General features: G+C 48.6%; 3 protein-coding genes across 7 annotated transcripts in view; all 3 read left to right on the forward strand.

Annotated features, from left to right (window-relative positions):
* The first annotated feature begins 795 nt into the window (after positions 1 to 795).
* On the forward strand, positions 796 to 7,374 carry RPP14 (ribonuclease P/MRP subunit p14). The gene is made up of 5 exons (XM_084634927.1): positions 796 to 929; positions 1,030 to 1,114; positions 2,565 to 2,641; positions 6,369 to 6,447; positions 7,238 to 7,374. The coding sequence occupies exons 1-5, from the start codon at positions 832 to 834 to the stop codon at positions 7,292 to 7,294; spliced, it is 396 nt and encodes a 131-aa protein (XP_084491053.1). The 5' UTR covers positions 796 to 831; the 3' UTR covers positions 7,295 to 7,374.
* Positions 7,342 to 8,534, forward strand: HTD2 (hydroxyacyl-thioester dehydratase type 2; the record flags this gene model as incomplete). The annotated part of the gene is made up of 1 exon (XM_084634926.1): positions 7,342 to 8,534. The coding sequence occupies one exon, from the start codon at positions 7,342 to 7,344 to the stop codon at positions 7,855 to 7,857; it is 516 nt and encodes a 171-aa protein (XP_084491052.1). The 3' UTR covers positions 7,858 to 8,534.
* An 8,130-nt stretch (positions 8,535 to 16,664) lies between these two features.
* The window catches only part of PXK (PX domain containing serine/threonine kinase like), a 60,670-nt gene continuing 59,110 nt past the window's right edge, over positions 16,665 to 18,224 (forward strand). For all 5 annotated transcript variants that reach the window (XM_084635109.1, XM_084635107.1, XM_084635108.1 and 2 more), the window contains exon 1: positions 16,665 to 16,849. In XM_084635109.1, coding sequence (XP_084491235.1) covers positions 16,748 to 16,849 — 102 coding nt within the window. In that variant the 5' untranslated portion in view covers positions 16,665 to 16,747. The remainder of the gene's footprint in view (positions 16,850 to 18,224) is intronic.

Here is an 18,224-nt window from a genome sequence, read left to right on the forward strand (position 1 = left end):
GGGCCGGGAGCTCCGCCTCTCCCCGGGGAGCCGTGCACAGGGCGCCCCACCGCGGCGGGGTCGGATCCCCATGGCAACGCGGCGGCCTGAGGGGGAGGGAGCCCAGCAACCGTGAGCAGGCCCCCGCGGCGCGCGGCTGGGCAGCATCGCGCACGCGCAGAGCCGAGTCGACCCCTCCCGCCGGGCGCGCCCCGAGCTGCGACAGTAACAAAAAGGTGCCGCCCCTGCTACTCCCCGGAAGCCCCAACGTAGCGCCCAGCCCCCTCTCCGGCTTCGCACTGGCCCCGCTGAGCCGCCGTAGGGGGCGGGCCGTGTGGGTGGCTCTTATTGGCCACGAGGAGGAGGAGCTGCTCGCTGATTGGTCGGTGGGGCTTCTCCCCTCAGAAAGCGGGCGAGGAGGGCAGCGTGTGGGTTTGGGGACGCTGGAAGCGCGGGGACGGTTCGGTTCGGTTCTCACCCACCCTGTCGGCCAGGCCTTGCGAGGGCGGCGAGCGCCTCTGTAGCGCGCTCCCAGGCCGGCCCGCGCTGCGCATGCGCAGAGCTCGCAGCCCCGGCGCGCGGCGGACGGGCCCCGTTGGCGCGGAGCCCGCCGCGCCAGGAGCTGCGCCCGTCGCTGGCTGCAGGGGGAGGCTCCGGCGCCGGCGGGACCCGCTGGGCTCCGGGGCCCGCGGACAGTCCGCAGGGTAACGGGCGCTCACCGCTCTGGCGGGCTCGCGGGTCCGGGCCGCTCCCGGAGCCTGCCTGGCCTGTCTCCGGGGCTAGCCGCAAGCCTTCGCCGCCGCCGCTCCACGGCCTGCGCGGTCTCCCCTCCCGGGTCCGCGCGTGGCTCGCATGGCCCAGCTCGGGGGCGGGAGGGCGGCCGCGCCCGCGGCGTTTGAAAGAACCGTGTTCAAGAACGCTTCTGAGCACCACTACGTGAAGGTTTGCTTGTAAGTTCGGCTCCCCCCCCCCCCATTTTTGACCACAACGTCCCTTTTGAGGTGCATGGACTTGAATAATCAGGCTTCGTGTGAACGTTGTTCGTTTCAGAGAATTTCAAGAAGGTGGCGTTAGATTGAACGCTGCTCATTTCAAGCAACTTATCCTTTCAGCACTGAAGGACTTGCATGGGGAGGTACGGGATCACTGACTGTGTGCCTGACGATTGCGCTTTTCTGAATTCCTTGTAAATATAACTTCATGGATTTTTTGTTTGTTTGTTTGTTTAGGGGCCAGAAGCAACCATTAAGAGAATCTAGTTTCTAGTCTAAGCGCCTGCATAATAATGGCCAAAGAACTTCCTCTAATAATTTATGCATCGAGCCCATACCTCTGGTTTGAGTTGAGCGTCTCTCTCAACTTGAAGACTGCACATGATGGAGAATCACTAAATAAATAGTGCTGACTTTTAAAAAACCATTATCTCAAATGGAACGTCTAGGAGAGAGTGCTGGTGAATGGCAGAGGCTGATATTTCTTCACCTTAACACCTTGTTCTTTATTTACTATGCTATGATTACATTTAAAAAAAAAATCCGTAGACTTCAGGCTGCTTTTAACAATGGTAGTAAATGTTACAGTTCTTCTGTTTCAGTAGGCAAATATATGAAAATCCAATCTTCACAGCAGTTCTGATGTGTATTCAAAGTTTTCTGAACCCTGAGGTTTCTTGTGCTGCATGCATGATTCATCTGACCTAAAATTAATTTTAGCAGGGCAAAGAATTTTGACTAATTGACTTCTTAGTGTGGAAGCTGTTTCACCCCGAATTGCAAACTAGTGATTCTGGAAGATCTCTGAAGCTAAATGGTCAGGCTGGGTCAGTATGTGGATGGGGCCCCTCAAAAGATAACCAAGATTCTCTAGGTTTGTGGTCTAATGAGTGATTCCAGCTCATCCTTTAGAAAACATAATTTAGTGAATAGTATTATCCAAATTAGAATTACTAATAGAAAGTCAGAGCTGAAACTAAGCAGAAAGGAGGCTTGGTTCATGGGACATAAAGGGAAAGGAAGAAACCATTTAAAATTATTTCCCTCCTGCTCCCTCAGAGCCCTTCTCTCTCTGCTTTCTGCTGTTTCATAGACTTTGGCTTTTAAGTTCAAGAAACTGAAGTAGGAGCCTTAATGTACCTCCTATCAGCCTGGATGCTGCTTTCAGTGCTATTTGACACTCACTGATCTGGGTGTGAAAACAGCCATTTTCCTTTAAGTCCTGGTATCCCTGTTCCTGCTGCAATGGAGCTTCAAAGGGAAAACAGCAGGAGGGAATATGGCCTGCTGGACTGGAACTCAAGAGGTCCTAGGTTTTATTCCTGGCTCTGCCACTGATTTGCTGGGTGAGGTGGGGCAAGTCCTATCACCTCTTTGAGTTTTGCCAGCTGTAAAATGGTGATGATGATTTTTGCTTCCTTTGTAAAGTGCTTTGAGATCTGTGAATGAAAAGGGCCATAAAAGAGCTGGATATTACAAAGTTGCTCTAATAATAAGAATTTTAGCTGGAGAACATGGAAATCATATGTTCATAAATTGCTGTTAAAGCCGTGAATAATATTGATTTAACAGTAGTGCCCTATTGGTGCATAGGTTGGTGCAGCCTTGCCTGTTGATGTCTTAACATATGAGGAAAAGACCCTGTCTGCAATACTAAGAATTTCTAGCAGGTAAGAGACACTGATTGCATATACAGTACTCGCAAGTACCAACCTGGAATTGTATAAGATGTGTAAATAACCTTTAATTTGAAAATAACTCGCTTACAACTTCTGACAGTTTCCTATCAAAATAAGGGAGAAAATAATAGCTGTGATTTCTTAGAAATGCAGGGCTGGAAGGGACCTTGGAAATCCTTCAAATCCAGCCCTGCGCCGAGGCAGGACCAAGTAAACCTAGACCATCCCTGACAGGTGTTTGTCCAACTTGTTCTTAAAAATCTCCAGTGATGGAGATTCCACCACCTTCCTTGGAAGCCTGTTCCAGTGCTTAACCACCCTTCTAGTTTAGAAAGTTATTTCTGATATCTAACCTAAATCTTTCTTGCAGCAGATTAAGCTCATCACTATTACTTCTACCTTCAGTAGATAGGGAGAACAGTCGCTCACTGTCCTCTTTATAACAGCCCTTAACATAGTTGATTGTTATCAGGTCTCCCTTCAGTCTTTTTTTTCCCCCCCCAATACTAAACATGCCTGTTTAATGTTTCCTCGTGGGTCAGATTTTCTGAGCCTGTTTGTCTGTTGCATTCTTTGACAGGATAACAAGCCTTGTAGATAGTGGGGAAGCGGTAGATGTGATATATCTTGACTTCATTAAGGCTTTTGATACTGTCTTGCATGACCTTCTCTTAAACAAATTAGGGAAATACAACCTAGATGGAAGGGCATATTGAGTGGGGCCTCGTAGGGATCAGTTCTGGATCCAGTTCTGTTCAGTATCTTCATCAGTGATTTAGATGATGGCATAGAGAGTACGCTTATAAAGTTTGTAGACAATACTAAATTGGGAGGAGTTGCAAGTGCTTTGGAGGATAGGATTAAAATTCAAAATGATCTGGAGAAGCAATCTGAAGTAAATAGGATGAAATTCAATAAGGACAAATGCAAAGTACTCCACTTCGGAAGAAACGATCAGTGGCGCACATACAAAATGGGAAATGACTGCCTAGGAAGGAGTACTGCGGAAAGGGATCTGAAGGTCATAGTGGATCACAAGCTAAATGAGAGTCAACAGTATAACGCTGTTGCAAAAAAGCAACCATCATTCTGGGATGTATTAGCAGGAGCATGGTAAGCAAGACACAAGAAGTAATTCTTCCACTCTACTCCGTGCTGATTAGGGCCTCAACTGGAGTATTGTCCAATTCTGGGTGCCACATTTCAGGAAAGATGTGGACAAATTGGAGAAAGTCCAGAGAAAAGCAACAAAAGTGATAAGTGTAGAAAAACATGACCTGTGAGGGAAGATTGAAAAAATGTTTAGGCTGGAGAAGAGAAGACTGAGAGGGGACACAATAAGTTTTCAAGTATGTAAACAGTTGTTACAAGGAGGAGGGAGGAAAAATTGTTCTCCATCATTAGATATTTTTAAGAGCAGCTTAGACAAACACCTGTCAGGGATGGTCTTAGATCAGGGATTCTCAAACTGTGGGTTGGAACCCCATTTTAATGGCGGTCACCAAGGCTGGTGTTGGCCCTGGGCCCAAGCCCCACCGCCCAGAGCTTCAGCTTTGGCCCCCCCAGCCTGGGGCAGCGGGACTTGGGTGGGCTCAGACTTCAGTCCCCCCCCTTCTGGGGTCATGTAGTAATTCTTATTGTCGGAAGGGGGTCACAATGCAATGAAGTTTGAGAACCACTGTCTTAGATAATACTTAGTCCTGCCATGGGTGCGGGGAACTGGACTAGGTGGCCTCTCGAGGTCCCTTCCTGTCCTACGATTCTATGATTCTTGTGTGTTTCTGGGATGTATGTGAATGCTGCTTAGTGATCACTCAGGAGTTTTTTGGTTTTTTTTCCCCCCTAATTGTGCTTGAATTTCAAGAGATACCTAGGGGGGCACATGGCCCAGGATTGGTAGAAGCTTCAGCCTTCACTGATATAAGACAATCCATTGCTGAAAGAGGGACCTTTCACTCTCAGTTATCAAGTGGCTGCTTAAAAGTCTGGAGGAGGACACTTATAGCCTTATTGGCCTCTAGAGAGTCTGTACTGTACTCTTTTACTGCCCTCATCACCATGGTATCTGAGTGCCTTCCAGGAGTGCATTAAATGACATGGTTTATTCTCTCTCTCTCATCCTCTCCTTGGGGAAAATTATGTGTATAGCATAGTGTCTTTTGTTGTGGATTTTAGAATGTACACGCGGCTACATGTTAGAGAAAGCAGGTTGAATAATGTGCCTGGCACCTGGCGTGGAAGATAATTAGTTGTGGAGCAAAACTGTAAATGATTCATCTCCATTTCAAAAAGCTATGTGAAATGCCTTTTTAAGGTGTGAAATCGAGTAACTGGCCTTTTAGAGCAGTCTTTACATCCCTGTTATCTTTCAATGTTAATACTGTGAGGTCTGCCTAATTTAGGTCTTGCTCAGGGGTGTGAATAAACACCCTCCTGAGCGCAGCAAGTTGCAGTGCTGTAAAGCGCCAGTGTAAACAATGCCCTGGTGCTGGGAGCTATGCCCCTCGTTGAGGTGGGGTTTTTTAGGGTGCTGCGACCACACAAGGCAGCGAGGGGTGTAGCTCCCAGCGCTGGTACAGCGTCTACACTGGCACTTTACAGTGCTGCGGTTGCTGTGCTTGGGTGTGTTTTTTCACAGCCCTGAGCAAGGAAGTTGCAGTGCTGTAAATTGCCAGTGTAGACAAGCCATAAGAAAAATAATAGAGCACTGGGAATCAAAAGAGCAGTAAAAAGGCAGACTAATAAACCACCTCAAACACAACGAATTTCCATTGGCATTTGTGGGTTTCAACTATTTTCTGACTCTGACCTTAAAAATGTGACAGGTCCAGAATAGTTAAGGTGACACTGGTCTAAAAAGTGACACAGATGTGTAAACCTCACAACGTCTTGACACATCTTCTTGTGTGTAGTCCTGTCTGCTGCATTTAGTTACAAAAGTGAGTGTTCAGTACTAGTTGCATTGGCTCTGCAGATGTAAGTTAGAGTGACTTGGAGAGTGTTACTTGTGCATCAACAGAACTGGTTCCTGCTGTGGTTAATCAGCTGACAGCAGTTGGATTGCTCAGGTGGCACTGAAGGGAAAATTGGGCCCACAGAATCTCTTACTGATGACCATGCATGACCTAGAAAGAACCCAGCTTGACTTTGCTAGGCTGAGTATGCAGGGCTGGAGGTTAAAGACTAAAACATCTTTTTACTTAAATTGAGCAAACTTGATGTGTACTCAATGAGACGATAAACATGTATCCATATATATGGTTCCTGTCTTAAAACATAAAATGACCAGGTGTGGATGATGCAGTACTCAAACCGGTGTCTGTTATCCCTTGCTGTGGGAAAAGGTCAGGAGCAGTTGGGAGATTAGGGAACTAAAGATGAATGGAAGCTATTGGGGGTGGGGAAGGGAAGGAGATTAGAGGAACAGGAAGAGGGGTTCAGGAAACAGGCCCAGAAAAAAAGGGTTTGACAAGGGCAAAACCCATGAGCATTGATTGTATTAAATACTCCAAACCATCGATAAGACAAACTACACTGAAGGGTAATTGTGTCACAAACTTGTCACCAGAGCCCACTGATGAAATTACCAGCTGTTAAGTGCAGTTGAGAGTTCATTATTCCTTCTGTTTAGGGGATTTCTATTTAAACTGTGTACACAGCAGGAAAACCTTTGAGTCATGTGAATCCTAATAATATATTTAATTTTGTCATTCTTTAGTGGCCTTGTCAAGCTGTGGAGTGCTCTAACACTGCTGGGCTCCTACCAGAACAGGAAGTGTGCTTTTAGAGTGATACAGGTAAAGTCCTGGGGAACTCTGGGACCTGCCCCTGAATGTTGATGCTCTTTAGGGTTACTCGGCCTACTCAAGTACACAAAACCTCTTAATAGAGACATGGTTTACTTGTGTAAAAACTGATCAGTTTTTAGAATTAAATACCCTTAAAGATAGGTGTGAAACAGATTGGTGAGAGATTAAATCAGTCTGTTTTATAATTACTGACATTCAGTCAACTTAAATTGTCATGTCCATGTCTCTCTTTATATTGTATGGTGCTTGTAACAATCACCTGTTGTCATATCTGGGGTTGTCTGAGAGGAAGTAGATGCTGGGAATCCTCTTTCCTTCTGGGGGCCCACATAGATGCGATCTTGTAAAACTAGACTCTTGTGTCTGAATTTCATCACTTTATATATTTACTACAATGAGGTCAGGTCTGATCTCATTAACAGATTTTTGAGGAAACTAATTTCCATGACAGTTTGTCTTTGGCCCACATCTGGATGAAACTTGTATTGTTTTTCCCCCACTGTCAGTCACCCACTTGAAACCCCATTGTACTTGAACTCCAGAGCCCAATGCTTGTTCCTTTTGAAATGCTTCACTTCATTCTGCCATGTAACTTTCAGTAACCTGAGTCTGGGAGCTGGAATTGGTCTCCAAGGGGATAGTTGAATAACATGGTTGGCTTAAGTTGCTCTAATTTTGCTTTGTGGGGTTTTTTTGTTGTTGTTGTTTTTATCTTGTCTGCTGGAAACTGTTTGGTATGTGTGATGTTTTCATAATGCGTCTCTTTTTTTCTCACCAGACCTCTCCATTTCTCCTTGCGTTATCTGGGAACAGTAGAGAACTCGTATTGGATTGAATACACAGGAGACAAGGTTGGGCTGTAAGAAGCAGAAGTTGCTCAAGATGTTGGCAGTACTCAGACCTAGAATTTTTGGTGGAGATTTCAAAAGAACCATCCTAACAAAACCAAACATTGCCAGCTCATTGCGTAAATCTCTCTCTCTTCAGTATTTACATATACAAGTTGGAGACAAGGCTGAACTTACTAAAGCCTTCACACAGAAGGATGTTGTTTGTTTTGCTGACTTAACTGGGGACACAAACCCGTTGCATTTGAATGAAGACTATGCAAAGGAAACTAGGTTTGGGAGAACAATTGTACATGGAGTTTTGATCAACGGACTTATTTCTGCAGTTATAGGTACTAAAATGCCTGGCTATGGTTGTGTGTTTCTTTCTCAGGAAATTCACTTCCCAGCTCCCTTGTACATTGGAGAAGAAGTCTTAGCTGCAGCAGAAGTGAAGAGACTGAAAAGATCTGTTGCATACATTTCAGTATCATGTACTGTTAGGGAAAGTGAAAAGATTGTTATGGAAGGGATGGTGAAAGTCATGGTGTCGGAAGGTCAGCGCTCCTGATTGCATGGTGCTTTATTCTTTAGTAAAATTCAGAAATATGTGGGGGGGTTACATTTATGATACCTCAGACCTTGGTAAGAGGAGGTCACAGCTTGCTGTCAATTTTGAGAGCTACTCTGCCTTGTAGATAAGAGATGTAAAACATCACTTTTGATGGCTTTTAAGGACACATGAAGATCAATATGATCCATACTTAACTTACATCTATTACTATCATGTGCAGCCAAGCCTATTCTCTTTCCTAGCTCAACTTTTTGTCACCAAAATAAACACTACTGTTTACTGGAACCTTTTAAAAAGGAACGTTTACATCACGTAATGTTCTGGAGTTGGTCAAGAGACTCCTGTCACCTGACTAGTAAACATTGAGCCAAGATATTTGTCACAGATAAATGAATAGAGTATTCTCTTGGTTCCTTTTTACCAGTGCACAGTATGTGCCACTTTTCACATATCTAATATGTTGAGTTTTGAACTCTTACTTGGTTTGAGGTTCTAGGTATATCAAAGGGCAACATCTCCCACCCCCTTACTTATATGAATTCAGTTAATTGAAGTCCAAGGGACTATGTGAGTGAATAAAGCAAGCAGAATTTGGTTGATATTAACACATGCACATGTCATCTTCTCCCCTGACTTACAAGAATAAAAAGCTTTTTATTCAAACGCTGCCTTTATTAGGGAGCTCTGATGTTTCTTTCATAAATTAATGCCTTGTTCCATTTAATTTTTAAGCGAAAGGACTCATTTGATTTAAGGCTATCATTATGCCCTACAAAAATAGTCTGTGTAAAGGTCTTGGATAACATCTGACTACTGCGGAACTACAAACTAAATGTCATGGTGCAACCTGTCACAGATATAGGAACTCTTAAAACTAAATTATAGGGAACTTTACATACGTGTGGCTACACTTGGTGGCTTTATGAGCTAAACCCTTTATAGTCCAGAATTGCTTATTGCTTTGGAAAGAGGATAGCTAGAAGGAAGTGTTCTTTCAGACAACACACAGAGCCAAATGTGCAGGAGAGACAGAGTCCTAGTTTGAGCAGATCAGAATAAATGAGGTGGCTGCTGTAAACCTTAAATTTACTTGGCAAGGTACTTTTCTGGCCCCTGGTACCATAGTGTTTGAGCAGCCTCTTAAATTTCAAGGAACCAAGACCTGTGAGGTAGGGAAGTGCTATTATCCCCATTTTTCAGATGGGGAAGTAAGGCCCAAAGATAGTAGGGGACAGATTTTTTTAAGGTATTTAGACATTTAAAGCTGCAGGTAGGCACCTAGTGGGGTTTTCCATGGTGCCTAGGTACCTATCTGCATCTTTTGATGTGTAATACCTTTAAAAAAACTGGCTGTGATGTGCAAAAGGTCACATGGGACATTTGCAGGGAATTAGCCTGGGACTTTGGAGACCCCAGATTTAACACACTAACACTGGGCTGTCCTACTTAGCTAAGTCTGACGCCATTCTCAGAGCTGCAGAACTCACAGCAATGTAAGCTAGAGCAATGTGCTGTGGATCTGATGGCAGAGTTTGGCTCATAACATACTCTGTGGATATAATGGATAGTCAAAGTACACTAGGTTGACTTCTGGTTTAGTACTGGAGTTCCTTTTCTCTCTTAGACTCATTCCAGGTCTGTATATGATATCTATATATACTAAATCTCTAGGCATGCTTACATTAAGAATGGTTTCAGAGTAACAGCCGTGTTAGTCTGTATTCGCAAAAAGAAAAGGAGTACTTGTGGCACCTTAGAGACTAACCTATGCTCAAATAAATTGGTTAGTCTCTAAGGTGCCACAAGTCCTCCTTTTCTTTTTACATTAAGAATGATACATTGTGAATAACATAACTGCTAGCCAGAGCTGAGGGGAGAGACGAACAAAGCAAACATCCATTCTTGGGCTTTGGACTCCGTGTGAGCTTGTTGGACCAAGGGAACAACAACTGCCAGAACCAAGAGCTTTCTACTGACCAAGCCTACGTCCCACTGTACAAATCTGGGGTCTGTCATCTTGAGCGTAGCAGCTGTCTTCTGTGAGGATGTGGCAACCTTTAGACTTGTCCCATAAAGGGCTTTGTAGATCAAAATTACAGTAGATTTTTTTAAGCACAATAATAGGTCAATCTAGCTTTCCAAGCTGAAGCAAATCTTTGATCTACGCTTCTGAGTTTTAAATCTAAAACTCAGAAGAATGGTCATGTTTAAACAGCACAGTTCTGTGTTCAAATGGCAATAGACTGAAAAATTGGTGACTGCAAAATGTGGTAGTTTAAGGACAGCAAGAACCCTTAATGGACATCTGGTTCTTTTAAAAGTTTTTAAAGGCATCCAAGACCTTTTAAACTGCACCCTACAGACAATATTTTGAACAAGGTAAAAGTAAGAGGTAGCTGCACAATCAGAGACTATATAAGATGAAATAAGAAGTAAAATAAGTGTTTGTTTGTGGGCAAGTGTTGTCAGTTTAATTTCTTGACTTTTAAGCAGATCTCTGTATCAACTGCTGTTGATACAACTAAAAAGAAAATGGCAGGAAGCAGGGTCCCTAGAAGGAAGACTTTTTCACTGTTCAGCAGCTAGAGAAAAAGCAGATATGTTGGCTGTGAAACTTGCTGCTGAGTTAATAGTGTAAAGAAGTCAAATCTCAAACCCCACTGATTATTCTCTTATGATAGCTCAGACTTTTTAACACTTCTCTATAACACACTTTTATTTTTGTCTTGTGACAGATTGTCATCTCTGGTGATCTGTTTGAAAACAAGAGACAAATTAAAAAGAGAAGAGGGCTCATCAACCAGCTGGTAGTTCTTCCTGTGTGCTACACCCAAGCAATAATTAGCACTCTACATCAGCATTGTTTTGCATCAGATCCTTTTAATAGCTCTTTCAGCTTCTGGGTAGGGCTCATATACATAAGCATATTCTGAGACTGCTTAAAATAAAATTGATAGCTGATAATGTTGACATTGAAGCTTGTAACTGATGCTGTAGCATACCATCACATTCAGCTCCTCTAACTCCTTTCATCATGGTGGTCTTGCTTCAGAGCTTACGGGAATCTGAGGGCACCGACAACAATTACAACTCACCGTCTCTGCTGTGGAGAAGAGCTTAAAAATTAGGCTTTCAACAATAATACCTTAAAAACCTAACTTTTAAGTGTAGCCCAAGGCTTACTTATTTCAATCATACAAATAAGCTGTGCTTACTAGGGTTGGTCTATACTTAAAAGTTAGTTCAACATAGTTACAGCAGTCAGGGTGTGTGAAAATGCACACCCTTGACTGACAGAGCTATGTCAACCGAACCCTCAGTGTAAATGCAGCTATGTTGATGGAAGAACACTTTTGCTGATGTAGCTGACTTTGTTCAGAGAGGTGATGTTCCTAAACGCATGGAAAAAACCCTTCCATTGGTGTAGGCTGCATTTACGCTATGGGGTTATGACACCTTAACGACATGGACATAGCTACGCCAATGTAGTCTCTGTAGTATAGATACAGACTATGCTCTGGAAAACCAGTGCAGACTAAAAATCATTTATATTATGGGCTTGTTGGGAGGAAATACTGCCAGAGCTCCAAGGCCTTTAAAAGTAAATGAAAATCCAGATTAATTACAGTACATATGGGGAGGCCTTAAAGAACTCCCAACAGGAGAATACAGAGAAAGCACTACTTTCATTGTTGCGTTACCTGACACCAGAGACGCTGAAAGAATTCTGGTGGTAGCTCCAGACAGAAGTCGGATCTACAAAGGCTTCTGATAGTCCCAGACCTCCGCTAGGCAATACTGTTGCTATGGAAAGAATTTACGGTAATTCAGACAGACTTCACACGTAAGGCTATGTTCTGCAAAAGTGGAAGATCTGTACAATTGAGGGTCCTGTGTTATTTCAAAGATGTTCTTTTGGCAAACAAACAAACTGGGGAAAATCAAACTAAACAACTGATGGCAAAGTTGAGTTCAAATTGGCTCTTTCATTCCTTATGGAGTAGCTGTATGAAGTCTTGTGTTTTAAAAAAAGTTGCCTGTTTTTCTCTGTCATTGAGACCATAACTTCTGTGACAGCTCAATGTGCAAATGCTCTAATTTTCTTATGGCCCTGTGAGTGAATCATTATTAAACATCCATATAATCCAACGTAGTGCCAGACCATTTGTATTCCCTTAATCAGTGTTTGTACTTTGGCAAAGTGATTTATTTCTGACAAATACTGACTTATCATCTTATTTCTCAGGTAGGTGGATAATGACATGTATCAGGATCACAGAATAACAGGACTGGAAGGGACCTCAAGAGGTCACCTAGTTCAGTCCCCTGCACTAGTGGCAGGACTAAGTATTATCTACAGCATCCTTGACAGGTGTTTGTCTCACCTGCTCTTAAACTCCAATGATGGAGATTCCACCGCCTCCCTGGGCCATTTATTCCAGTGCTGAACCACCCTGACAGGTCGGAAGTTTTTCCTAATGTCCAACCTAAACCTCCCTTGCTGCAGTTTAAGCCCATTGCTTCTTGTCCTGTCCTCAGGGGTTAAGAATAAAAAATTTTCTTCCTCCTCCTCCTTGTAACAACCTTTTACATAGTTGAAAACTGTTATGTCCCCTCTCAGTCTTCTCTTTTCCAGACTAAACAAACCCAGTTTTTTCAATCTTCCCTTACAGTCCTGTTCTCTGGACCTTCAATAATTTTTGTCGCTCTTCTCTGGACTCTCTCCAATTTGTCCACATCCTTCCTGAAATGTGGTGCCCAGAACTGGACACAATACTCCAGTTGAGGCCTAATCAGCACAGAGTAGAGCAAAAGAATTACTTCTCGTGTCTTGCTTACAACACTCCTGCTAATACATCTCAGAAGGATGTTTGCTTTCTTTGAGGTCCACATCTACTAATGTTTTACTCCACATGCTCATTACACTCATTCTATAACAGTGAAATTCATCTCTGTGCAGAGGGACAGAACAAGACCTGTGCACGTCTAAGCCTTGTTTTTAAAGTCTTATGTGGGACTCAAGTGGTGCATAGGTCTTGGCCTGACCAGCTGCATAGGACTGAATTTACTGTATATGCATAAAGAGATCTTCCTCTGAGTATATTAGAGATGTTCAATAATTTTATTCTTTCCTACTTCTGACTCTATGTTCCTCTACCATGCTCACCCATGCCAAAAAATACCCCAACACATCCCAAAGTAGTGGATGAGCTGTTTTGATGGTGGATTCATGAGAGCTCCTGGACCGTTCCCCCCTCCCCCCTCAAGAATTCAGATGACTTGTGTGTAAACATTACTGTTATCCTCTAGCCATGATTATTTCACCTATTTCAGTGACAAGTAAACACCAATGGCAAAGGACAACTGCTATAAGTTTAACCCGCAGCCGTGCTGAGGGGAAGGATGCTGATACACACTGCGTAATTAATTAGCAGGATTTCCTCACATGATCGACTTCATCACTTCCAGTTGGTATTGCTGCAATAGGCTATTTCCCAAATGTCCTCACTACCTTTGCCCTTTGTAACTTTGTATATAGTGCTGATCACAATCAGCCTCTATGCTAAGCTGAGGAGAGTAAATTATTGGTCTAGAGATGGGGTTTGAAGGTATTAATAAGTAAAATGCATATTGTCTTACAAAAGCTAATTGTAAACAAACAAATGACACTCAATGGTGGAATCTGTCTATTAGAACTGGAGGGAGGTGGGTTAGGGAAGGTATCGATAGAGGGCCTGTTTGTCTTCAGCCTTGTTTCTTGCCGATTGTCCATAGTGTTTAGGTAGCCTTTTACACCCATGTCATGCAGGTATAAATGACTAGGCAAGGTGCAAAGTAGTGGAGAATCAGGTCCTTAAGGTTTTCTCTATCAGAGATTAATTTATGTTGCTAAACATTGTTTGCTCATCCTAAATTGATTGAAATGTGCCTTGGGTCCAGACCCACCAAGTCTTTGGTTGGTTACTAGTGGTGCTAAGCAAGGTTTCAAACAGATTAGGCTTTTGGGGAGTAAAAAAACAACTGAGCCTGAAGCATTCTAGCCTCCATTGCTTCTTTGCCGGCATGATTAGCGATGCTGCCATGAACCTTTAAAAATTACCTACCAGCACTGGTGCAATGGAGAGTGTCAGGAGAAGAACTACCAGCCCTTCTCCTCAGCTGGTGAATTTTATATAGTTTGCTGGCCAAAAGTCCTCCGTCCCTGCCCATTATGCTATCTATGCCTTCCATAGTATCTCCCACCTCCTTGGAAATACATTTATTCACAATTAATGTAATTCATTTTGGTGACTATCACCAACCTCAGAATGTTTTTTATTTTTCACTGTATAAATGCTTCTCCCCAGGCAGTTTAGCAAAATCCCCATGATGGTCACATATTCTGAAGGATAGATTGTCCAGATATGTTTGTGTATATTGTGAAGCGAATGGTGTTTTGTCCTTACCAAGCCGCACTGTAATGCAAAGGTAAACGAAATGAGTTTAACAAAGGAACGAGGGCTGTAATCTGGCTCCTCAAAACTGGAGGAGGTTGGATGGCGGGAGGTGGGGGTGGACAAAGCCTTTTGTGTATTCAGCGTGATCTCATCTCAGGGGAAATGTTGAAGTTGCTTCATCTCTGCGGCAGGGGGTTTAGCCTGGCCACTCCTGCCACAGAACCAGCACTGACTGCCCATGACGTTCAGTTTCTTTTCCTCCGTTTGAGGCGCTTCATTTGGTTTCTTTTCTATTATCACCTTGGGCCTAACACAGCCAGTTGCTGAGCCTCCTTAACTCCCAGTGAGGAGTCAAGTACACTCAGGACCTCTCAGGATCAGGCCTTCTCTGTATAACCTTGGGGAAGATTTTCAAAGGCACCCAACTCCAATTTTCCTTTTGACTTTAATTCCTTTTCCTTCTGCCTCCCTTGGTGTGCAATTCTGTGTCCATTTGATATCATGGGTCAAGTTGCGGGGGGGGGGGGGTTGTTGGGTCAGAGTGGTGGCATTGGAACAGTTTTTATAGTGGGGGTGGGTGAAAGCCGTTGAACAAAACTGTAAACCCTGGATATGTTGGAAACACTTCAAGCTAGGCAGTGCTGCTGCACCCCCAGCATTCCTAGTTCCAGCACCCCTGGCTGACAAACAGTGGGTAGTAGTTTGGGGCAGTTACCAAATCTAAATCCAGATGTTGATCGCCATAAACTGTAGGGAGTCTGGGAGCAAAACAGGTGTCTCTGAAGCTAGGGTAATGGAGGGCCCTGGGCATGGGATGAAGTGGGCTTGTTCCCTGTGGATCTGGGGTTATAAATAGCAGGAAGAGAGGGGACCATTGTTGGGGTCAAGTTGGACAATGGGAGAGAGTAGGAAGGGGTGTTGCTGGGGGGGTCCGTGTGAGCGGCCCCCCCGGCTGGGTGTCGCGGGGGGGGTCCGTGTGAGCGGCCCCCCCCGGGCTGGGTGTCGCGGGGGGGGGTCTGGGTGAGGCGCCCCCCCCCGGGCTGGGTGTCGCGGGGGGGTCTGGGTGAGGCGCCCCCCCCGGGCTGGGTGTCGCGGGGGGGTCTGGGTGAGCGGCCCCCCGGGCTGGGTGTCGCGGGGGGGGCGGGGTCTGGGTGAGGCGCCCCCCCCGGGCTGGGTGTCGTGGGGGGGGTCCGGGTGAGGCGCCCCCCCCGGGCTGGGTGTTGCGGGGGGGTCTGGGTGAGCGGCCCTCCGGGCTGGGTGTCGCGGGGGGGATCTGGGTGAGGCGCCCCCCCCGGGCTGGGTGTCGCGGGGGGGTCTGGGTGAGCGGGCCCCCCCGGGCTGGGTGTCGCGGGGGGGTCTGGGTGAGGCGCCCCCCCCGGGCTGGGTGTCGCAGGTGGGTCTGGGTGAGGCGCCCCCCCGGGCTGGGTGTCGCGGGGGGGTCTGGGTGAGAGCGGTCCCCCGGGCTGGGTGTCGCGGGGGGGGGTCCGGGTGAGGCGCCCCCCCCCGGGCTGGGTGTCGCGGGGGGGGGTCTGGGTGAGGCGCCCCCCCCGGGCTGGGTGTCGCGGGGGGGTCCGGGTGAGGCGCCCCCCCCGGGCTGGGTGTCGCAGGTGGGTCTGGGTGAGGCGCCCCCCCGGGCTGGGTGTCGCGGGGGGGTCTGGGTGAGAGCGGTCCCCCGGGCTGGGTGTCGCGGGGGGGGGTCCGGGTGAGGCGCCCCCCCCCGGGCTGGGTGTCGCGGGGGGGGGTCTGGGTGAGGCGCCCCCCCCGGGCTGGGTGTCGCGGGGGGGTCCGGGTGAGGCGCCCCCCCCGGGCTGGGTGTTGCGGGGGGGTCTGGGTGAGCGGCCCCCCGGGCTGGGTGTCGCGGGGGGGCGGGGTCTGGGTGAGGCGCCCCCCCCCCGGGCTGGGTGTCGCGGGGGGGCGGGGTCTGGGTGAGGCGCCCCCCCCCGGGCTGGGTGTCGCGGGGGGGCGGGGTCAGGCGCCCCCCCCGGGCTGGGTGTCGCGGGGGGGTCCGGGTGAGGCGCCCCCCCGGGCTGGGTGTCGCGGGGGGGTCCGGGTGAGCGCCCCCCCCGGGCTGGGTGTCGCGGGGGGGTCCGGGTGAGCGCCCCCCCCGGGCTGGGTGTCGCGGGGGGGTCCGGGTGAGGCGCCCCCCCCGGGCTGGGTGTCGCGGGGGGGTCCGGGTGAGCGCCCCCCCCGGGCTGGGTGTCGCGGGGGGGTCCGGGTGAGGCGCCCCCCCGGGCTGGGTGCCGGCTCTGGTGGCCTGACTGCAGTTCCGGGAAACGCGGCCGGGCTGCGCGCGGGGCCGGCGGCCTCGGGCTTTAAGACCCGGCGGCGCCCGGCGCCTCCCCCGTGTTGACAGCGGCGGGCGCGGCGCGAGCGCTGCTGCGCGAGGCAGGTCGGCGGCGCGGGCTCGGCGCTCGGCTCCCGGCTCCCGGCGCGGCCCGGCCCGGCCCGGCATGGCCTTCCTGGAGAAGCCGCCGGCGGGCAAGGTGCTGCTGGACGACACGGTGCCGCTGACAGCCGGGATCGAGGCGAGCCAGAGCCTGCACTCGCACACGGTGAGCGCCGGGCCGTGTGTGTGTGTGTGTGTGTGTGTGTGGGGGGGGGGGGGGGTGTTTGTGTGCGTTGGGGGGGGGGAGCTGGGGTGTGGGGGGTGTTTGTGTGAGGGGTGTGCGTTGGGGGGGGAGCTGGGGTAGGGGGAGTGTCGGGGGGGGAGCTGGGGTGGGATGTGTGTGTCGGGGGGGAGCTGGGGTGGGGGGTATCGCGGGGGAGCTTGGGTGTGGGGGTGTTTGTATGGGGGGTGTGCTTTGGGGGGGGAGCTGGGGTAGGGGGAGTGTCGGGGGGGGAGCCGGGGTGGGATGTGTGTGTGTGTGGGGGGGTGTCGGGGGGGGAGCTGGGGTGGGATGTGTGTGTGGGGGGTGTCGGGGGGGGGAGCCGGGGTGGGATGTGTGTGGGGGGGGAGGGGTGTGTCAGGGGGGGAGCTGGGGTGGGATATGTGTGTGTGTGGGGGGGGAGGAGTGTGTCAGGGGGGGAGCTGGGGTGGGATATGTGTGTGTGTGGGGGGGGAGGAGTGTGTCGGGGGGAGCTGGGGTGGGATGTGTGTGTGTGGGGGGGAGGAGTGTGTCGGGGGGGAGCTGGGGTGGGATATGTGTGTGTGTGTGGGGGGAGGAGTGTGTCAGGGGGGGAGCTGGGGTGGGATATGTGTGTGTGGGGGGGAGGGGTGTGTCGGGGGGGAGCCGGGGGTGTGTCGGGGGGAGCCCTGTGGGGGGGGAGGGAGTTTGAAACCTGGGGTATTGGGGTTGGGTGGGAAGAAGCCCCAGGGCAGCTCGCTGGGTTGCTCTGATGGCTCTGTCGCTGGGTTTTGTCTCCTGGCTTTATACAGTGAGCCCCGTGCTGTGCAGCCCCTTCCCTTCCTCTCTGCTTGATGGATCTGCTCTATGCCATGTGCCATAACTGTACTACTTGTTACTGTTGGTTACCTGTATTGTGCTGGTCAATAACGTCACAATGCAAATGCACCCTCTTCTTTGGGCTTGTACACACTACCGCTTGTGTCGGTACAACTGGTGTCGCTCCGGTGGGAATAAGCCACCCCCCTGAGCAATGTAAGTTACAACGACTTAAGCAGGGGTGTGGGCAGCACTCTGGCAGACATAGCTACTGCCTCTCACTGAGCGATGGGAGAGAGCTCTGTCCCATTGGCACATCTTCACCAGATGCACGACCCTGTCACAGCTGCACCAACGTAGCTGTGTCACTGTAGCACTTCTAGTGTAGACTAGCCCTTACCCAGACCATCTCCCGCTGTGTCTGCACAGTTATGCCTGCTTACTCTAGTGCCAAAGTAAGATTTTAACATTTCTTTGCTTACGTTAGCCTGGCTGATCCATCTCAATGATGGGAGTGGAGCTGGATTCTAATGTAAGTGACAAC

The sequence above is a fragment of the Lepidochelys olivacea genome (genome assembly GCF_965140295.1).
Source record: "Lepidochelys olivacea isolate rLepOli2 genome assembly, chromosome: 7".
Lineage (NCBI taxonomy): Eukaryota > Metazoa > Chordata > Testudines > Cheloniidae > Lepidochelys > Lepidochelys olivacea.

What these genes read in the sequence shown, in the direction of transcription:
- RPP14 (XM_084634927.1), top strand. Translation starts at nt 832, where the DNA reads ATGGCCCAGCTCGGGGGCGGGAGGGCGGCCGCGCCCGCGGCGTTTGAA. An exon ending in ATACTAAGAATTTCTAGCAG is followed by an intron (nt 2,642 to 6,368) that starts GTAAGAGACACT and finishes GTCATTCTTTAG; the next exon opens with TGGCCTTGTCAAGCTGTGGA. An exon ending in GTGCTTTTAGAGTGATACAG is followed by an intron (nt 6,448 to 7,237) that starts GTAAAGTCCTGG and finishes TTTTCTCACCAG; the next exon opens with ACCTCTCCATTTCTCCTTGC.